At 35.6% G+C, this 16,500-nt stretch overlaps 2 protein-coding genes across 17 annotated transcripts in view; one reads left to right on the top strand and one right to left on the bottom strand.

Annotated features, from left to right (window-relative positions):
- The window catches only part of C12H11orf65 (chromosome 12 C11orf65 homolog), a 152,942-nt gene extending 140,467 nt beyond the window's left edge, over nt 1-12,475 (top strand). For 7 of the 13 annotated variants that reach the window (XM_071075546.1, XM_071075558.1, XM_071075552.1 and 4 more), the window contains one exon: nt 12,150-12,473. In XM_071075546.1, coding sequence (XP_070931647.1) covers nt 12,150-12,273 — 124 coding nt within the window. In that variant the 3' untranslated portion in view covers nt 12,274-12,473. Of the gene's footprint in view, nt 1-1,075; nt 1,434-1,468; nt 2,643-12,149 lie in introns of those variants that run through there. The other 6 variants (XM_071075543.1, XM_071075544.1, XM_071075548.1 and 3 more) reach the window with 5 other exon arrangements.
- The window catches only part of LOC105493755 (ATM serine/threonine kinase), a 133,799-nt gene that overhangs the window by 49,813 nt on the left and 67,486 nt on the right, over nt 1-16,500 (bottom strand). For all 4 annotated transcript variants that reach the window (XM_071075538.1, XM_071075541.1, XM_071075542.1 and 1 more), the window contains 8 exons: nt 15,816-15,948; nt 13,512-13,607; nt 10,959-11,130; nt 9,053-9,194; nt 7,812-7,988; nt 5,983-6,160; nt 2,866-2,953; nt 243-398 (listed from right to left, as the gene is read on the bottom strand). In XM_071075538.1, the coding sequence (XP_070931639.1) occupies nt 243-398; nt 2,866-2,953; nt 5,983-6,160; nt 7,812-7,988; nt 9,053-9,194; nt 10,959-11,130; nt 13,512-13,607; nt 15,816-15,948 (1,142 nt within the window). The remainder of the gene's footprint in view (nt 1-242; nt 399-2,865; nt 2,954-5,982; nt 6,161-7,811; nt 7,989-9,052; nt 9,195-10,958; nt 11,131-13,511; nt 13,608-15,815; nt 15,949-16,500) is intronic.

Here is a 16,500-nt window from a genome sequence, read left to right as displayed (position 1 = left end):
GAATTACATATACCTTTTTAAAAATTTATTATAATTTCACTTTAAAACAAAATTTCTATCTAAACAATGTCTTTTAAACAGGGAACAGGAGGCAAAGTAAATCTTTACTGTATACCCTTAATGGGACAATGCCAACATTAATTTTAAAAACCAAAAATTCTAAATTCCATTACCTTTTGTATACCCTTAATGGGACAATGCCAACATTAATTTTAAAAACCAAAAATTCTAAATTCCATTACCTTTTCTCTTGATCATCCATGCTTTTCTTATCTGCATAGATTTCTGCATAGAGTAAAGCTGTAAAGTGAGCAGCACAAGACTGAGCTACCTTGGCAACTTCTAGATAATTTAAATCCAGCCAGAAAGCATCATCAAAAATTGTTCCTGAAGAAGGTCTAAAGAAAAATTAGATATAATATCACTCATTTTTTTAAACTTCAATATCAAAAGAAAAGCATGTTGATATTGAATACAATGGTAGTAACTGCTTAACAGAAAATTACAAATTCCCAAAAACCACATTTCCCCAATATATACCTATAAACATTATAACATGGCTCAAGAGTCCTATTTAATAATCTTTTTGGTTTTTCTTTTTTCCCTCAAACCGATCAGACAATCTGATAAAACCTATAGACTATCACTTGATACAAAACTGGGGTTCATATCTGCTCTCTACCAAGAAATCCATGTACCACAGGCTAAGAATGGGATACACAGAATAGCTAATACAAATGCACACAAGCACCCCCCAACACACACTTTAGTCAATTTAATAAAAATATTGTTTCATCTAAGACACAAATACATGTCTTTCCTATTGTGACTTACTTTCTCCTTAATGTATTGCCTAGGTTGAGTTACTTAATAAAAACCTTCCACTATGTTAACAGGTAGGTCAAGATTGAAAGGGACCATAGACAGTATCTTTTTCAAAACTAGCGTTATAGAGATGGGACATGGTAGTGGTTAAGAGCACTGGTGTTGAAGTACAATACAGGTAGGTTCATATCTAGCTATATTACCTACTGCCATCTGTGTGATCTTAGCAACTTAACTTCTTAAACCTCAGTTTCCTAGTTTCCTTACTTGTAAATGCTGGAACAACATGGACCTTGGAGAATGGGTGCAACAATTAAATAATGCCAGCAAAGCTGATGAATAAGGCACACCCTACTACATAGCAAGCACTCAACTAAAGTTAATTTTCTGAGGAACTTGAAGTTCAGAGAAGTGAAATAATTTCCCCATGGAAAGGAAGACACTGCAGACATTATTCTGATTTTGAAAGATGATAAGACTAGGTTCAAAGACACCAAGCAATTTTTTGTTGTTGTTTTATTGTTGTTCTTTGTTTTTGCCCAACATACTGTACAGAATAACAAGTAATTTTTACACAGCACAAGCTTGGACTTGAATGCATGTCTTTACCCCCTTTTCTATATCCCATTCATATTTTCTCAAGGAATCTTCTTTAGGATCTTATTCAGAATTAAAATGGAATATGAAGAATTTTTATCTTCTCCAAATCCTGCTAATGTCAACACCATTCTACTCCAATGGTAAATCTGAAATGAATGACTCAAAGGTAAAACTGCCTCCCAACACCAAGAAAACAAATGCTTTCAACTACGTTAAAGCTTCTGATTGGCCTTCTCAGAAGATAATCTGGTATAAAACTATAAGGTAAAATAACCAGAAGCAAAGACACTGAAAAGCATAAAACTTCTTTTTCTACTAGAGAAGAAGAATGGTTTAAGAATACATAGAATTTTTTAATTAATTTTTTAATTTTTTAAATTAATCACCTCTCCCTCTCATTCTTTACCAACCACTGCCACCACCACCATACACACTTATGAGATATCAATTCCTACCTATTCAAATTATAGGCCTACTACACTATTTCTTCAGAGTTCTGGTCAACTCTCAAGCAGTACTGATCAGTCAGACCATCCATTCTAGCAATTCCTGTATGCATTGTTAAAAATCTCATGAGAAATAACAGGAACAAAGATACTATACTATAAAACAATTTACCAGAAACAAGAAAATAAACATTGTCACAGCACAGTGCTGCCACAGATTTTGAGACCACTGCACACAGTAAAGAAACTTACATCTTAAAATAAAGATACATAAGGAAGACATTTTCACAACTCTATTTACTTCTTAGAACTAAAGCAAAGAGAAAAGTAAAAAGAGTGATAATACAGCTAAATGTAACTTGGAAAAACACTTGCTCCTATCCCGAACATAGATGAAATAAATTGGAGTCAAGAAGGCTGTATAATTTAACAAAGGTAACACTGTTACTGGTACAGCTGGTACTAGAATTGAGAGTTCTTGACACTGATTTAACTGAAGTGCTATCCTGAATATGGATTACTGCAAGGAGATATAAATATCACACAAATTAAATATAGCACTTTGCAACAGCTTCACCTAAAATAATCATGGTTTTTTTTTTTTTTTTTTTTTTTGAGACGGAGTCTAGCTCTGTTGCCCAGGCTGGAGTGCAATGGCCGGATCTCAGCTCACTGCAAGCCCCGCCTCCCGGGTTCACGCCATTCTCCTGCCTCAGCCTCCCGAGTAGCTGGGAGTACAGGCGCCCGCCACCTCGCCCGGCTAATTTTTTTTTTTTTTTTTTTTGTACTTTAGTAGAGACGGGGTTTCACCGTGTTAGCCAGGATGGTCTCGATCTCCTGAACTCGTGATCCGCCCGTCTCGGCCTCCCAAAGTGCTGGGATTACAGGCTTGAGCCACCGCGCCCGGCCTAAAATAATCATGTTAAAATTCAGCCAATAGTTAACAAGTTACACTCTAGATCCTAAACATAAGAAGCAACACTCATTACATTACCTCTTTTGTCTTCTCATGTAGTCCACAACAGCAAGCATTGTTCTTTGTGATTTTTTATCCAAACAGCATCGGAAAAAGTGCTCTGACTCTGACAAACAAAAATATCTCCCCTCAGTCCCAGGCATTCTTGCTTACACACTTTCTTCCTTCTTGTTTATGTGTCTGTCTCCCACTATGCTATAAGGTTCTAGCGGGCAGTACCTAACACAAAATTGGTTCTGAGGGAATTTAATAGCATTTCTTTTGCTTTTAAAAGAAACTGTTATCTTAATAAAAGTGAGAACTTACATTGTAATTTATATTTTATTTCTGAGGAGGACTAATTGATTGATTCAATAAGATTTTTTATGTGCTAGGTCCTCAGTATATAACCATGAACAAGACAGACCATGTCAGACCACAAAGAACTCACTGACTAGCCTGGGAGATTACAACACAATATGATTAAGTGTTATAATAGGAAAGTTTAAAATGCTATAGAACCTTAGCAGAGGGAACCTCACCTAGACAAGAAAAGTTTCATAGAAAAAGTGATACTGGCCAAATGCGATGGCTCACGCCTGTAATCCCAGCACCTTGGGAGGTCGAGGCAGGTGGATCACTTGAGGCCAAGAGTTTGAGACCAGCCTGGCTAACATGGTGAAACCCTATCTCTATTAAATATACAAAAATTAGCAGGGCGTGCTGGCACACATCTGTAATCCCAGCTATTCAGGAGGCTGAGGCACAAGAATTGCTTGAACCTGAGGGGCAGAGGTTGCAGTGAGCCGAGATCACACCACTGCACTTCAGCCTGGGTTACATAGTGAGACTCTTGTCTCAAGAAAAAAAAAAAAAAAAGAAAAAAGAAAAAGTGATACCTGAAAGAAGAGTAATAGTCACAAGAGCAGGAAAGGATAGTGCTACAGGCAATAATAACAATATCTGAGATGGCTGGAAGCAAGAAATAACTTGGAAATTTTAATGAAAGAATTTCAACTGTGCTAAGTCATAGAGCTAGAAAGCAGTAAGGATGCTAAGGGCAGAGAGAAACAAATGGACTAAGTTATTCATAATATGGAATTGGCAAGGTTTGGTAATTAGATGAAATACGTGAGAGAGGTTTCTAGAGTAAGCAACTGAGTGCCATCTGTCAAAGAGGTACACATTTAAAAAAGTAGGTCGGGGGAAGAGATGAAGAAGATGACACATTTGCTTTTGGGAGATGCACATGGGATGTTTAGTGAAGGCAATGAGGCTTATAGCCATCAGAAAAGATACACCATTTAAATTTTATAAAAATATGCATTTACTTTCCTTTTCAATAACAGAATTTTATATGTGAAGTTTAAATTTTCACTTAAGGTAATAAAAACATTGGCACTGTACACAGATATAATAAAACAATTACTTTACCTTCCAATGGTTGTGGCATAAATACATAACTGATAAACATGAAAAAAGTCTTGGCCATGTTCATGATAACAAATTACCAGATTATCATAAACAATGATTACCTTAAACTATGTAATAAAAATTTTTAATAGTACTGTAAATTACATATTAAAGTTTTAAACACTTAAATCACTTATACCTGTATATTCCCAATTAAAGATAAGAGATACATTTTAGATAGTTTACAAAGCCTCTATGAAAATGTTTATTTTAGGATTTTCATTTCAGTGGCCTAAAGAACATTCATATAAGCACATTCTAGATCATTTAGAGAACAGCTTATAATCTAGTAGGATCACAGGATGGGCATCTATGTCTATGTTTATAATTTATATTTTTCCAAATAGTAGATTTGCAATTGCTGTTAGCCAACAGAAAAGAAAATACATAAAATATAAAGCATAGCAAACTGAAGTCTAAATGACATTAGAGTCATGTCAAATGAAGGTTGTAGCAGTAAAACTAGAAGAAACAACTGGAAGAACTGAGTAATCACAACCTTTGCTGAAGTGAATGGAAAGATTGGGAGGAGCAGACTAGTTGTGGCAAAATATCACATTAAATCAACATTTACATTAGAATTGATTGGTCTTTAAGTACAACAAGTGAATTTGTACCTAGCTTTATGTTTGCATATAAAACACATTACTAATATATAATAAAGAGAGTTAATAATCTGTGAATTTTGTATCCTTTTATAAAATTTAGGTTTTAAAAACTGACCCATAATGAGCCCTCAAGTATGCATATATGTAATATACATACCCAACCCTGGTGGAATTTCTTTTGCTATTATGCTCTTGGCATGAGAAACACTCGTTATATGTCACAGAAGGAAAGAAGGTTATAAGAGTAAATAAAGTGCAATTCAATTTTTGTTTTAAAAAAATTAGAAGGATATATACCAAATGTTAATTATAGTTATACAAAGGTTTTTTTTCTTCTTTTTTTTTTAGACAGAGTCTCACTGTGTTGTTCAGTCTGGAATGCAGTGGTGTCATCTTGGCTCACTGCAACCCTCTACCTCCTGGGTTCAAGTGATTCTCCTGCCTCAGTCTCCCAAGTAGCTGCAATTACAGGTGGCTGCCACCACGCCTGGCTAATTTTTGTATTTTTAGCAGGGACGGGGTTTCACCATGTTGGCCAGGTTGGTCTTGAACTCCTGACCTCAAGTGATCCACCAACCTTGGCCTCCCAAAGTGCTGGGATTACAGGCGTGAGCCACTGTGCCCAACCAAAGGCTGCTTTTTAAATTGAGTTGGTCAGAGCTCTGAAAACATGAAAATTCTATCATATCTGCACCACAGTACCTAAAATATCTGATTGTGTTTGTTTTTTCCATTGCTAGAATGTGGGTGTTTCTTTTTCACATTAATATTGCCGGTGCAAGCACAGTGCCTGCCACATACTGAAAGCTCAATTAGTTGACCCATTATCAATAGCCAAAATGTAGTGAGGGAATACTATACATCAAGTATTATCCTACGCACTTTACACACATTATTTCATTGAAAACTTGTTGCAACTATTGTAACTTTTACCTCCATTCCACAGATAAAGAAACAAATTTAGAGGTTACAGATTTAATCCTGTAAAGTGCTTTTAGCGGGATTCCACCTTAAATCCATCTTTCTCTAGAACTGAGACGTTTACAGTATTAATGTTAAAAATTTAATAAAATACCTGAATCCAAGTTTGCAGGGGTTGTGGATCGGCTCGTTTGTGAGAAGTGTCGAAGACAGCTGGTGAAAAATCCCTGAACATGTGTAGAAAGCAGATTTCTCCATGATTCATTTGTATCTTGGAGCAAAATATCATGAATCAAGTATGGAAGTACAGTCTGACAAAAGTCAGTTTTCACCTAGAATATACCAACAAATCCACCCAATAGTTTGAGTAAAAATGAGTAAAAGTAATACATTTTACTTAAAATTTTCATGCCCTGTTGACATATTAAATTTCTAAAAGATGATAGATTAATCTGCCATAAACTCAACATACTGCTAAAAAAAAAACAAACAAAAAACATGTATTAGGTGGTGTTTTAAAAAACCACACTAGGCTAGTATATCAATATCAAATGTATATGTTAGTGACATTGTAACTGTTTATTTTCAGTCTAGGCCATTAGCATAATGAAATAGACTATTGCTTACAAATGAAATTATATCACCACTTTAAATACAATTTCAGAGTTGAAAAGTGTTAGTAACAGAAGGAGTTTTCTGATTTGATAGAAGAGAGAAAAAGGTATCAAAAGTTTAAGACAAAAGTTGAAAATCTGATTTTTATGCATTTTCTGTCCTCAGTGAAGAACTACAACAGTCATGTTAAAAATGTTTATGTTTTAATAAGCCCAACTTTGGGTATAAAATTTGGGTAATTATTTGTGGTATATTCCAAAGAGCAGAAAAGTGCTCTAATACATCTGGCACATTAAAACAGTATTCAGCTTTACTTTTGCTATTCATCGCACTCCATGTTTAACATATGAATGAATCATTACACTCCATATCCATCATATTCATCAGACTTCACACATATAAGACAGGTTATAGATTACTAATTGCACCCTTTTTCTTTTTCAAACCAAAGACAAGGCAAAACACCACTTTTAGAGCCAGAGAATTTAAAGTACCAGAAATGGGGTGTGTACATACGTATATTTGGAACATTTTATCTTCTGGCTCAAAGTTAAAACTTTATAAAAATCTTAGCTTTGTTCACTAATGAGAAATAAGCTGTATGTGTGTTCGGGGTACCACTCTGCTGAACTGGTATGAGTGCGGTGTAGTATTGCAGAGAAGGTGATGTTTTATTCATTGTCATTACTTTCTCTGTAGAAAATAAGAACTGCTTTTTACATTGCTTTCAATGTGAGTACATTATGAAAACACCTCCCTATCAGTTATCTGTAATTGGCAGATGTTTAACCTAGTCAGATGTTGTATTTTCACATTTCTGTTGAATCACATTTGACAGTGCTATAAATTAACTCTGGAAATCTTAGAGCATCAGGTTTTGCTATTTTAGATTACACATTTGATGGAAGAATATAAACCTGTTTCATTTGGTATGCACTTTCACTCTTTCTTGAGATAAATACTATATCCTCAAAAATAAAAAAGCTACGCTGATTGCTGCCCCACTCCTTTTTCTTATTCAAGAAAGCATATCAGGGAAAATAAATGTGCTCTTATCAGAAGACGTAAACAAAGTTAGAATAGGCTTTTGGTTAATACAAATAATTTATAATCAGCAGTATTTTAACTATCATTAGTATTAGTAACAAATTATTCAAGGCACCCCCTTAGAACTCCTCTAGCATGTTGCTATCCCGAAGGTGAAACCTAATGCATAAAGTTATGACTAAATACGGATGCTCACTTTAATAAATGTACAACAGTTTGAGTGGGGGTGATATTATGTGAAGATGATGTGCAGTATCACAGAACTCTTTAGATAAACAGGTCATAAACAAGGAATTAAATCAGGCTAATTAATCTTCTTACTTCACACATTGGCTTTAGTAATTGAAGAATTTCACATTTTGTGCCTCCACTGTCCAAAAAAGCACAAGTCAGTGTCTTTATCCAAATGTCATGATTTTCACTTAGAGGAATCCACAGATTTATGTCATCCAGGCCTTCAAAAGGGTTTTCTTTGTCAAATCTGGGTACTTCTAAAAACTAGAAAGAAAGGGATTAGAAAATGTAAATAAGAGAACTGGCAATCATTGTACCCTTCCTATCTAAAATGAGTACAACAAATCTTTTTCTGAGTAAAGCTAAATACAGGTAAAACTAAATCTGGAGGCAATGTTTACCTTTTAAAAGTAAAACATTTATGTTTATACGAGAGTCAGAGTGGTATGGTAAAAACTGCTGCTTTAGGTAGCAGAAAAACTGGGTCCTACTCTCAGCTCTGTCACTCATTAGTAGCATATTACACAAACCACAAACTCTGACTCATCTGTCTCTTGAACAAAACCAGACCATATCTACCACATAGACTTGATTTCAAAATGAAATGAGATTTTAAAATGTTAAAATTATAATGCCTTCCAGGTTATATTATTAGTTTCATTAACAGTTTATATTACTAGTAATTTTACTAAGACCAAAATTAAATTTGTGATGCATTGAAAGTACTGCTTCAATGTTGGGTTTCTGCCCTGAAATTAAATTGGTGAAAACTAAACTGTGTATTTCTCAGTCACTTTATGAAAAGAAGATAGTAAAGAGGAATGCTTAGACTAAGGAAGGAACAAGTGTTCTTAAACATGCCTCACAGAGTACTTACAGTGGAACCCTATTATGATACCAACATGGAAAAAGGGAGAAATCTATGGGTCATCCTGTATTTCACCAGGGGATTGTGATACATTAACTTGCCATGGAAATAAACACTTGTGGATCACAATAACTATAAATCATACCCAGAGCTAACAGCTTTCATGGGAGCAAAGTAGGGTTTTCTATTTCTAAAAAAATAAGGTCTGTCTTTAAGAATTTCCCCTCCCCCGAAATCAACTACTATTTCCTCAGATTACCTATCTCAGCTTTTCTACACTGCCATGATAAATAAAAAATAGCAAATTCCCTGGATTTATGAAATATGGTTTAAATTACTTATAGGAAAGGTTAATTGTTAGTACAATACTATTTCAAGCAAGTTAACAGTCACAACCCACAGCAAACAGAACTGTTTTAGATATGGTGGGTATTCGATAAACATTTATTACTTAAGAGACCTTTTTTCTCGATGTTCTAAAAGGCTGTAGATAGGCCAGCATTGGATCTGTTGTCATCTTATAAATCTCCCAGAAACTATGTCCAGTCTTTGTGGCTAAAATGTTTTTCAAACAAGTAACAGCTGCTGATCGAACTTTGACACTGAAAAAACAAACAATTCAAATGTCTATCAAGTACACCAGTTATTAATCTTGATGAGTGTTAACCTCCACTGAAAAAATTTCAAAACTAAAATATAAAATTTGTATTAGGAAACTTTACATTCACAAAATTCTCCAATATCAAACAAAATTATCAAACGACTTTCACTAGTCATTCAGTAAACTTGAATTACTAATCATTGTAACAGCAATTCCCTTCATTCAATACAGTTTAATTGTGACTACTATAAATTAAAAAGACTCACAAAAAGAAATACTTGAAAATATGTTCTAATACATGTAAGCAATAAAAATTCTGGGAATCCTTTGGTCCACATCTTCATATGCTAAAATCCCTTGAATATCTAAAGTTTTTCCCTGTTAAAGAAAAATACAAAAAACTTCTACCTGCTTCCTAGTATTCTTAAGTTTAAGTCACACTAATATTTCTGTGCATCTGTTTCAGAAAAGCCAATTTCGAATTACTGTGAAACAAATGAAACATCTAATGCTTGCAAATTTTCTGTGGCACTCTCTTCAAAAACTGTGCTTGATATACCTTTAAATACATTTAAAAAATGAGATGAACTGGCTGGGTGTGGTGTGGCTCAACCACATAAACCTTGCACATTAGGAGGTTGAGGCAGGAGGATTGCTTGAGCCCAAGAATTTGGGGTTACAGTAAGCATGATCTATGATGTATGATCATGCCACTGCACTCCAGTCTGGGTGATAGAGCAAGACCCTGTCTCAAAAAAAGAGAAAAGAAAAAAAGAGAGAGATGAATTAATACATGTTAATACAAGGATAGATTGATGGCTAGAAGTGATTAAGCAAGGATAGCAGTAAAATATAGAAACTATGTGATAAGCATATGGGTGTTTACTATAAAATAACTCCCATTTTGCTATATGTTTAAAGCTTTTTATAATAAAATGTTCGGAAAGAAACCACGAAATTTGTTTAATGAAACAAAAACAACAAAAGAAAGAAATATATAGGTACATTAAATCAATAATGGAAACAGGGCAGTTAGACATTGTTGCCAATCATTTATTCCTCAAGAGAAGGAGAAAGGGAAGTACAGAAAAAAAATCAAAACACGTATTTATCTTAGAAAGGTGCCTGGTTGTGAGGAAAACCCTTTGAGCCTACCACCAAATATGGTGGTGATGGAATACTCAAAGACACCAATCAGTCCATCAACAAATGAGAGAAAGAGCATGCACACAAAAGTAATCTCAACCAACCAGTTGAAATTTTGATATGCGGTGCAATTGTGTTTTGCATACAGAATAAATAAGCAATAGAAAACCCTGTCTGATTAGCTTAAGACTTCCAGGGTTATAAAACAACCTCTCTGCTTTATGGCTTATTTTAAAAGGATCAAAATAAGGCCTCACTTAGAGAAGAGTGGCACCTCTGATATTGACAAGAGCCTAAAACATCTCCCTTTATACTCCCCTATCTTAATTTTCTGTGTAGAACCATCTGGCATTTTTCTTATTTATTGTTTATTTGTCTAGTCCCACTAAAATTTTAACAGGGACCTTGTCTGGAACGTTCACCATTATATCAAGTGTCTGGCACATAGTAGGGTCAATAATTATGTGAATTAATAAAAATACAAGAATTTTCATAAAGACACTGAGATTAAAAAAAGGACAAAGCTTTAGTCACTGAGAGTATCAATTTGTGTGAAGTATCATTCTCCATGAATGTCATATTAAGTGGGATTACATATAAGGTATCAATAAATACTCACCAATCTTCTACCAGTGTGTTATTCAGGTAGGTCAGCATTATGAAGGTCCACTGAAGTTCTTTACCTTCAAATAACTTAAGGGCCTTGGTATAAGATGCATCTTTACTATGTTGTATAGCTATGGTAGAGAAATCTATAGGACCCACTTCTCCCAAGCAGCTTCCAACAGCCTCTACATATAGAAATTCTATTTCAGTAGAGTCATAGGTAAGAGATCATACATAAAACTGAAATTTTCTAATTTCAAAACTACGGTGCTGTTTTGCTGTACTTCAAGAATTAGCCTTAAGGCCGAGTGCGGTGGCTCACACCTGTTAATCCCAGCACTTTGGGGGACAGAGGCGGGTGGATCACCTGAGGTCAGGAGTTCGAGACTAGCCTGGCCAACATGGTAAAGCCCCATCTTTACTAAAAATACAAAATTAGCCAGGCGTGGTGGCGCAGGCCTGTAATCCCAGCTACTCAGGAGGCTGAGGCAGGAGAATCACTTGAACCCAGGAGGCGGAGGCTGCAGTGAGCCGAGATTGCACCACTGCACTCTAGCCTGGGTGAAAAAAAAAAAAAAGAGAGAGAGAGAATCAACCTTAAAACTGTTAAAATTTTTGTTGTGATATCACACAAATTCCATAATCTTAAACACACAGTTCAATGAAAATTTATACATACAAATATACATTTTTTCTGCCTGTGTTCTCCCTAACCAGATGAAGATAGGACATTTTCAGTAACCCAGAGGGCTCTTCGTGCTCTTTCCATCATGATGGTATTTACTAAAATAAGTTCACAAATTTTTTGAGAGTTCTTCTTTCAAAGGGTAGAACCTAATTTCCCTCCCGTTGAGTGTGGGCTGTACTTAGTGATTCACTTCTAACAAACAGAATGTATATAAGTCTTTCACCTCTTTGATTAAATTTATTCCTGGGTATTTATTTCTTTTAGATGCTATCATAAATGGAATTGCTTTTCTAATTCTTTCTGGATTGTCCACTGCTAGTATATACAAACACCACTAATTATGTGTTGATCTTGTACCCTGCAATTTTGCTAAATTCATTTATTAGTTCTACAGTAGCTTTCTTGTGGATTCTCTGGGATTTTCTCTACCATATCATCTGCAAATACAGATAGTTTTACTTCCTTTCTAATTGGCATGCTATTAATTTCTTTTTCTTGTTTAATTGCTCTGGCTAGAACTTCCAGTACAATGTTGAACAGCAGTAGTGAAAGCGGACAGCCTTGTCTCATTCCTGATCTTAGGGGGAAAGCTGTGAGTACAAACCACATTAATTTTATGCCACACAGGAAAGCCACTTAGGGCTTCAGTTATAAATCAGGTCTGTCCCTAAAAGCAGTGCCACTATGGCAAGGAGGTAAATACGTTGGTTAAAGAAAACTTCTACAGTTCTGGTAAGATTCTGTTTCTTAGTCTGGGTGCTACATGTACAAGTGTACTCTGCGAACGTTCTTCAAGCTAGGTATTTTTGATCTGTATACTTTTCTATATATAGGATATATCTCAATTTTAAAAATCTAAAAAAAAGGAAGTACTCTAGATATTAGGCTCCTACCGAGAAGTTAAGACTGTTGAAGAAAGATAGTAGAATCTGTGAAACACTACTTATTCCTCCTATTTTTCTAATTTGAAGCAAAACCATCATGAGAGCTTCAAGCTAACTTTAATCAGGTGATTTCTCCATCCAGTGGTCACTAAATCTAAACACATAAACTAAACATGATGTTGGCTTCTTATCTTACATTAGGTTTCCCCTCAAATGGCTATAGGAAAGGACTTGAATGGTTTTTAATTATTTAAGTTTAATCTAGCCCTCCAAGTCTTCATTCTTATGTCTGTTACATAACAAAAGACACTGAGTACCTGTCAGTTATATTTATAAAATATATTGGCAGTCAATTTATTTGCAACTGAACTCTAAAAATAGGTATTTCTGACCTTCTGAAATATTTACAAGGCATTTTCAAATTAAGTTATACACATATGTAAATCTATTAACTTTTCATTTTATATGAATATTTAAGGAAGAAAAGTACAAAAGGGGGCTTTTTAGGGACACTTTAATTAAATAGGCATGTAACTTAGCTAGCATCTCGTATTTCCCCAATATCCCAAATGACAAACCCTCACTTATTTTGAAGATATAATAAAGATGACCACTCATATAATAAAGATGACCACCACATAACTCACATTCAGCCAATACAATCGTGCTTTGCTTAATGACACAGATATGTTCTGAGAAATGTGTCACTGGGCAATTCTGTCATTGTGCGACCATCAAATATACTTACACAAACCTAGATGGTATAGCCTACTACATACCTAGGCTCTATGGTATAGCTTATTGCATCTAGGCTACAAACCTGTATAGCATGTTACTATACTGAATACTACAGGCAGTTGTAACACAATAGTAAGTATTTGTATATCTAAACAGAAAACATACAGTAAAAATACAGTATTATAATCACATATAATCCTATATGTGATCCACGGTTGACTGAAATGTTGTCATGCAGCACATGACTGTAGTTTACCTAGAACTTCTTTTTCACCAGTGTGGTTTATTGCCATCTTGGATAACTGCAACAAATTGACAACTAGCTTCACCATAATCCCATCTTGTGGATTATCTAGAAATAGTTTTTTAAAAATTAGTTTCAACTAGCACAAAGACAACACTTTTGTTTACAATAACATACATATTAAATTATCTGACTAGAAAATGTCTATAAAGTTTAAAGAAGGTTTTAAGTCATGAGTAGCTCAAAAAATACGTAGGGAATGAATCTGAACTTCCTTAATACCACAGATTCTTTTGAAAGTGATTAGCAATATTTGACAACAGAGAAAATAAAATATCTTAAACAAATTGTGCAGATAAGTCAACACTTTAGCAAAATCACAAACAGAAGCACAAGAATCATTCAACATTAAAGCTAGAAGGGACTTTGGGAGCTTGCTTGGCTTTTTAACATCTAACATTTACAGTTTAGACCAGCCCTGTCCCACAGAACTTTCTGCAATGATGGAAATGTCTATAATCTACACTGTCCAATGATCACTACTGACCAAATGTACTACAGAGAACTTCATATGTGTTCAATACAATGAAAAAACTGAACTTCAAATTTCATTTAATTTTACTTCACTTAAATAGCCAAATGGCTAGTGGCTGTAATGCACAAGGCAGATCTAGCCCATAAAATACTCAAGAACACAAGAACAAGAAATAATGGTGTTTCTATTTACATACATTTTATACATCTCAAAAGTACTAGAAACTCTGCTCAGTCAAAACTAAAATTCATTTTAAAAAGTACAGAGGGTAAAAACAACACAAGAGAAATACAAAATTAGACCAGGCGTGGTGGCTCACGCCTGTAATCCCAGAACTTTGGGACACCAAGGTGGGCGGGATCACCTGAGGTCAGGAGTTCGAGACCAGCCTGGACAACATGTGAAACCCCGTCTCTACTAAAGATATAAAAAATCAGCTGGGCATGGTGGCACACAACTGTAATCCCTGCTACTCGGGAGGCTGGGGCAGGAGAATCATCTGAGCCCGGGAGGTGGAGGCTGCAGTGAGCGGAGATCATGTCACTGTACTCCAGCCTGGGTGACAGAGCGACACTCTGTCTCAGAAAAAAAAAAGAAAGAGAAAGTTTCCCAAATACTGTAATAATGCACATTTCAAATCAAATTAACATAAATAATAGATGTTTCGTAAGTAAAAAGCAAGCTAGAAAAACTTACAAATACATACATACATATATATACACACACATAACACACATGGCTAAAGTATTAAAATGAGACATATTTCTTTCATTCAGGTAAATTGGACTAGAAGACAAGACTAGCTTGTATGTCTGGCTCTAAGGAATTAAAATTTTCTTTTACATGGTCAGAAGGTGTTAAAATGTTTAAGCATGGGCCGGGCACAATGGCTCACGCCTGTAATCCCAGCACTTTGGGAGGCTGAGGTGGGCGGATCGCCTGAGCTCAGGAGTTCAAGACCAGCCTGGCCAACGTGGTGAAACCCTGTCTCTACTAAAAAAAGTACAAAAAATTAGCCAGGCATAGTGGCAGGTTCCTGTAATCCCAGCTACTAGGGAGGCTGAGGCTCGAGAATCTGAGCTTGGGAAGTGGAGGTTGCAGTGAGCCAAGATAGCGCCACTGCACTCCAGCCTGGGCAACAAGAGCGAAACTCTATCTTAAAAGAAAAAAAGAAGAAGTTAAAAATGTTTAAGCATGGCTAGACGCCATGGCTCATGCCTCTAATCCCAATGCTTTGTGAAGCTAAGGCAGGAGGATCGCTTGAGGCCAGGAATTCGAGACCAACCTAGGCAACATAGTGGGACCCCTGTCCCTACAAAAAATAAAAAAAAATTTTAAAAAGTAGCTATGTGTAGTGGTGTGTGCCTATAGTCCCAGTTATTCAGAAGGCTGAGACAGGAGAATTCCTTGAACCCAGGAATTCAACATCACAGTAAGTTACGATGGTGCCACTGCACTCCAGCGTGGGTGACAGAGTGAGACTCTTAAAAAATAAAAATAAAAAAATTCTGTCTCTTAAAAAAAAAAATTTAGGCAGTAGAAAAACATGATCATATTTGGGTTTAGAGAAATCGTTATGGCAGAGGATGAATAAAATAGGAAGAGTTCAGGGTGAGGAGACCAGTTAGGACCAGTTTTACACTTAGATGAGAAATGAGGGTCTGAACTAAATGATGAGAGCCTGAACTAAGTCTCTGACAGTGAAACCAAGAGCAAGACTTTACAAAATATTCTTTCAAAAAGAAACAAGTAGAAATAACCCATGTCATTAAAATTAGTACCCTGAGATGCTCTCATAATGTCCATCATCTGATCTTTATGTAGTTCCAGTTGTCTTCGAAGATCCTTTAGTCCTTCAAGTCTTGTCAATGGAAGTGCATCATAAACACTTACTGAGAGAAAATGGTTAATTTCCTAAAAGAGAAAATTAATTAAAATGTAACTTGCTTTTACCATGTATTGGTTAAGCCTGTGAAATAAAACTTAAAAGAAAAAAATTAGTTAAGTGCCATTTATAGACACTGACTCATGTCTCTATTACAACTAAACAAGGAAGAAATAAATGACTTCTTCCACTGCAAACCTTACAATGTTTTAATTCTTTCTTTTAGACAGAGTCTCACTCTGTCATTAAGGCTAGAGTGCAGTGGCACTATTGAGGCTCACTGCTACCTCTGCCTCCCGGGTTCAAGTGATTCTAATGTCTCAGCCTCCCGAATAGCTGGCATTTACAGGAATGTGCCACCACGCCTAGCTAATTTTGTATTTTTAGTAGAGACGGGGTTTTGCCATGTTGGCCAGGCTGGTCTCAAACTCCTGACCTCACATGATCTGCCCGCCTCAGCCTTCCAAAGTGCTGGGATTACAGGCGTGAGCCACTGCACCCGGCCTAACCCTTTAAATTCTAATAGACTGTCTCATGGTAACACAGATTTCAAGATTATTATAGCATACTCAACTGGAGGG

This window comes from Macaca nemestrina, chromosome 12 (assembly GCF_043159975.1).
Source record: "Macaca nemestrina isolate mMacNem1 chromosome 12, mMacNem.hap1, whole genome shotgun sequence".
NCBI classification, from domain to species: Eukaryota; Metazoa; Chordata; class Mammalia; order Primates; family Cercopithecidae; genus Macaca; species Macaca nemestrina.
The sequence above is the reverse complement of the archived record's forward strand: the minus strand, read 5'-3'. Positions and strand labels throughout refer to the sequence as shown.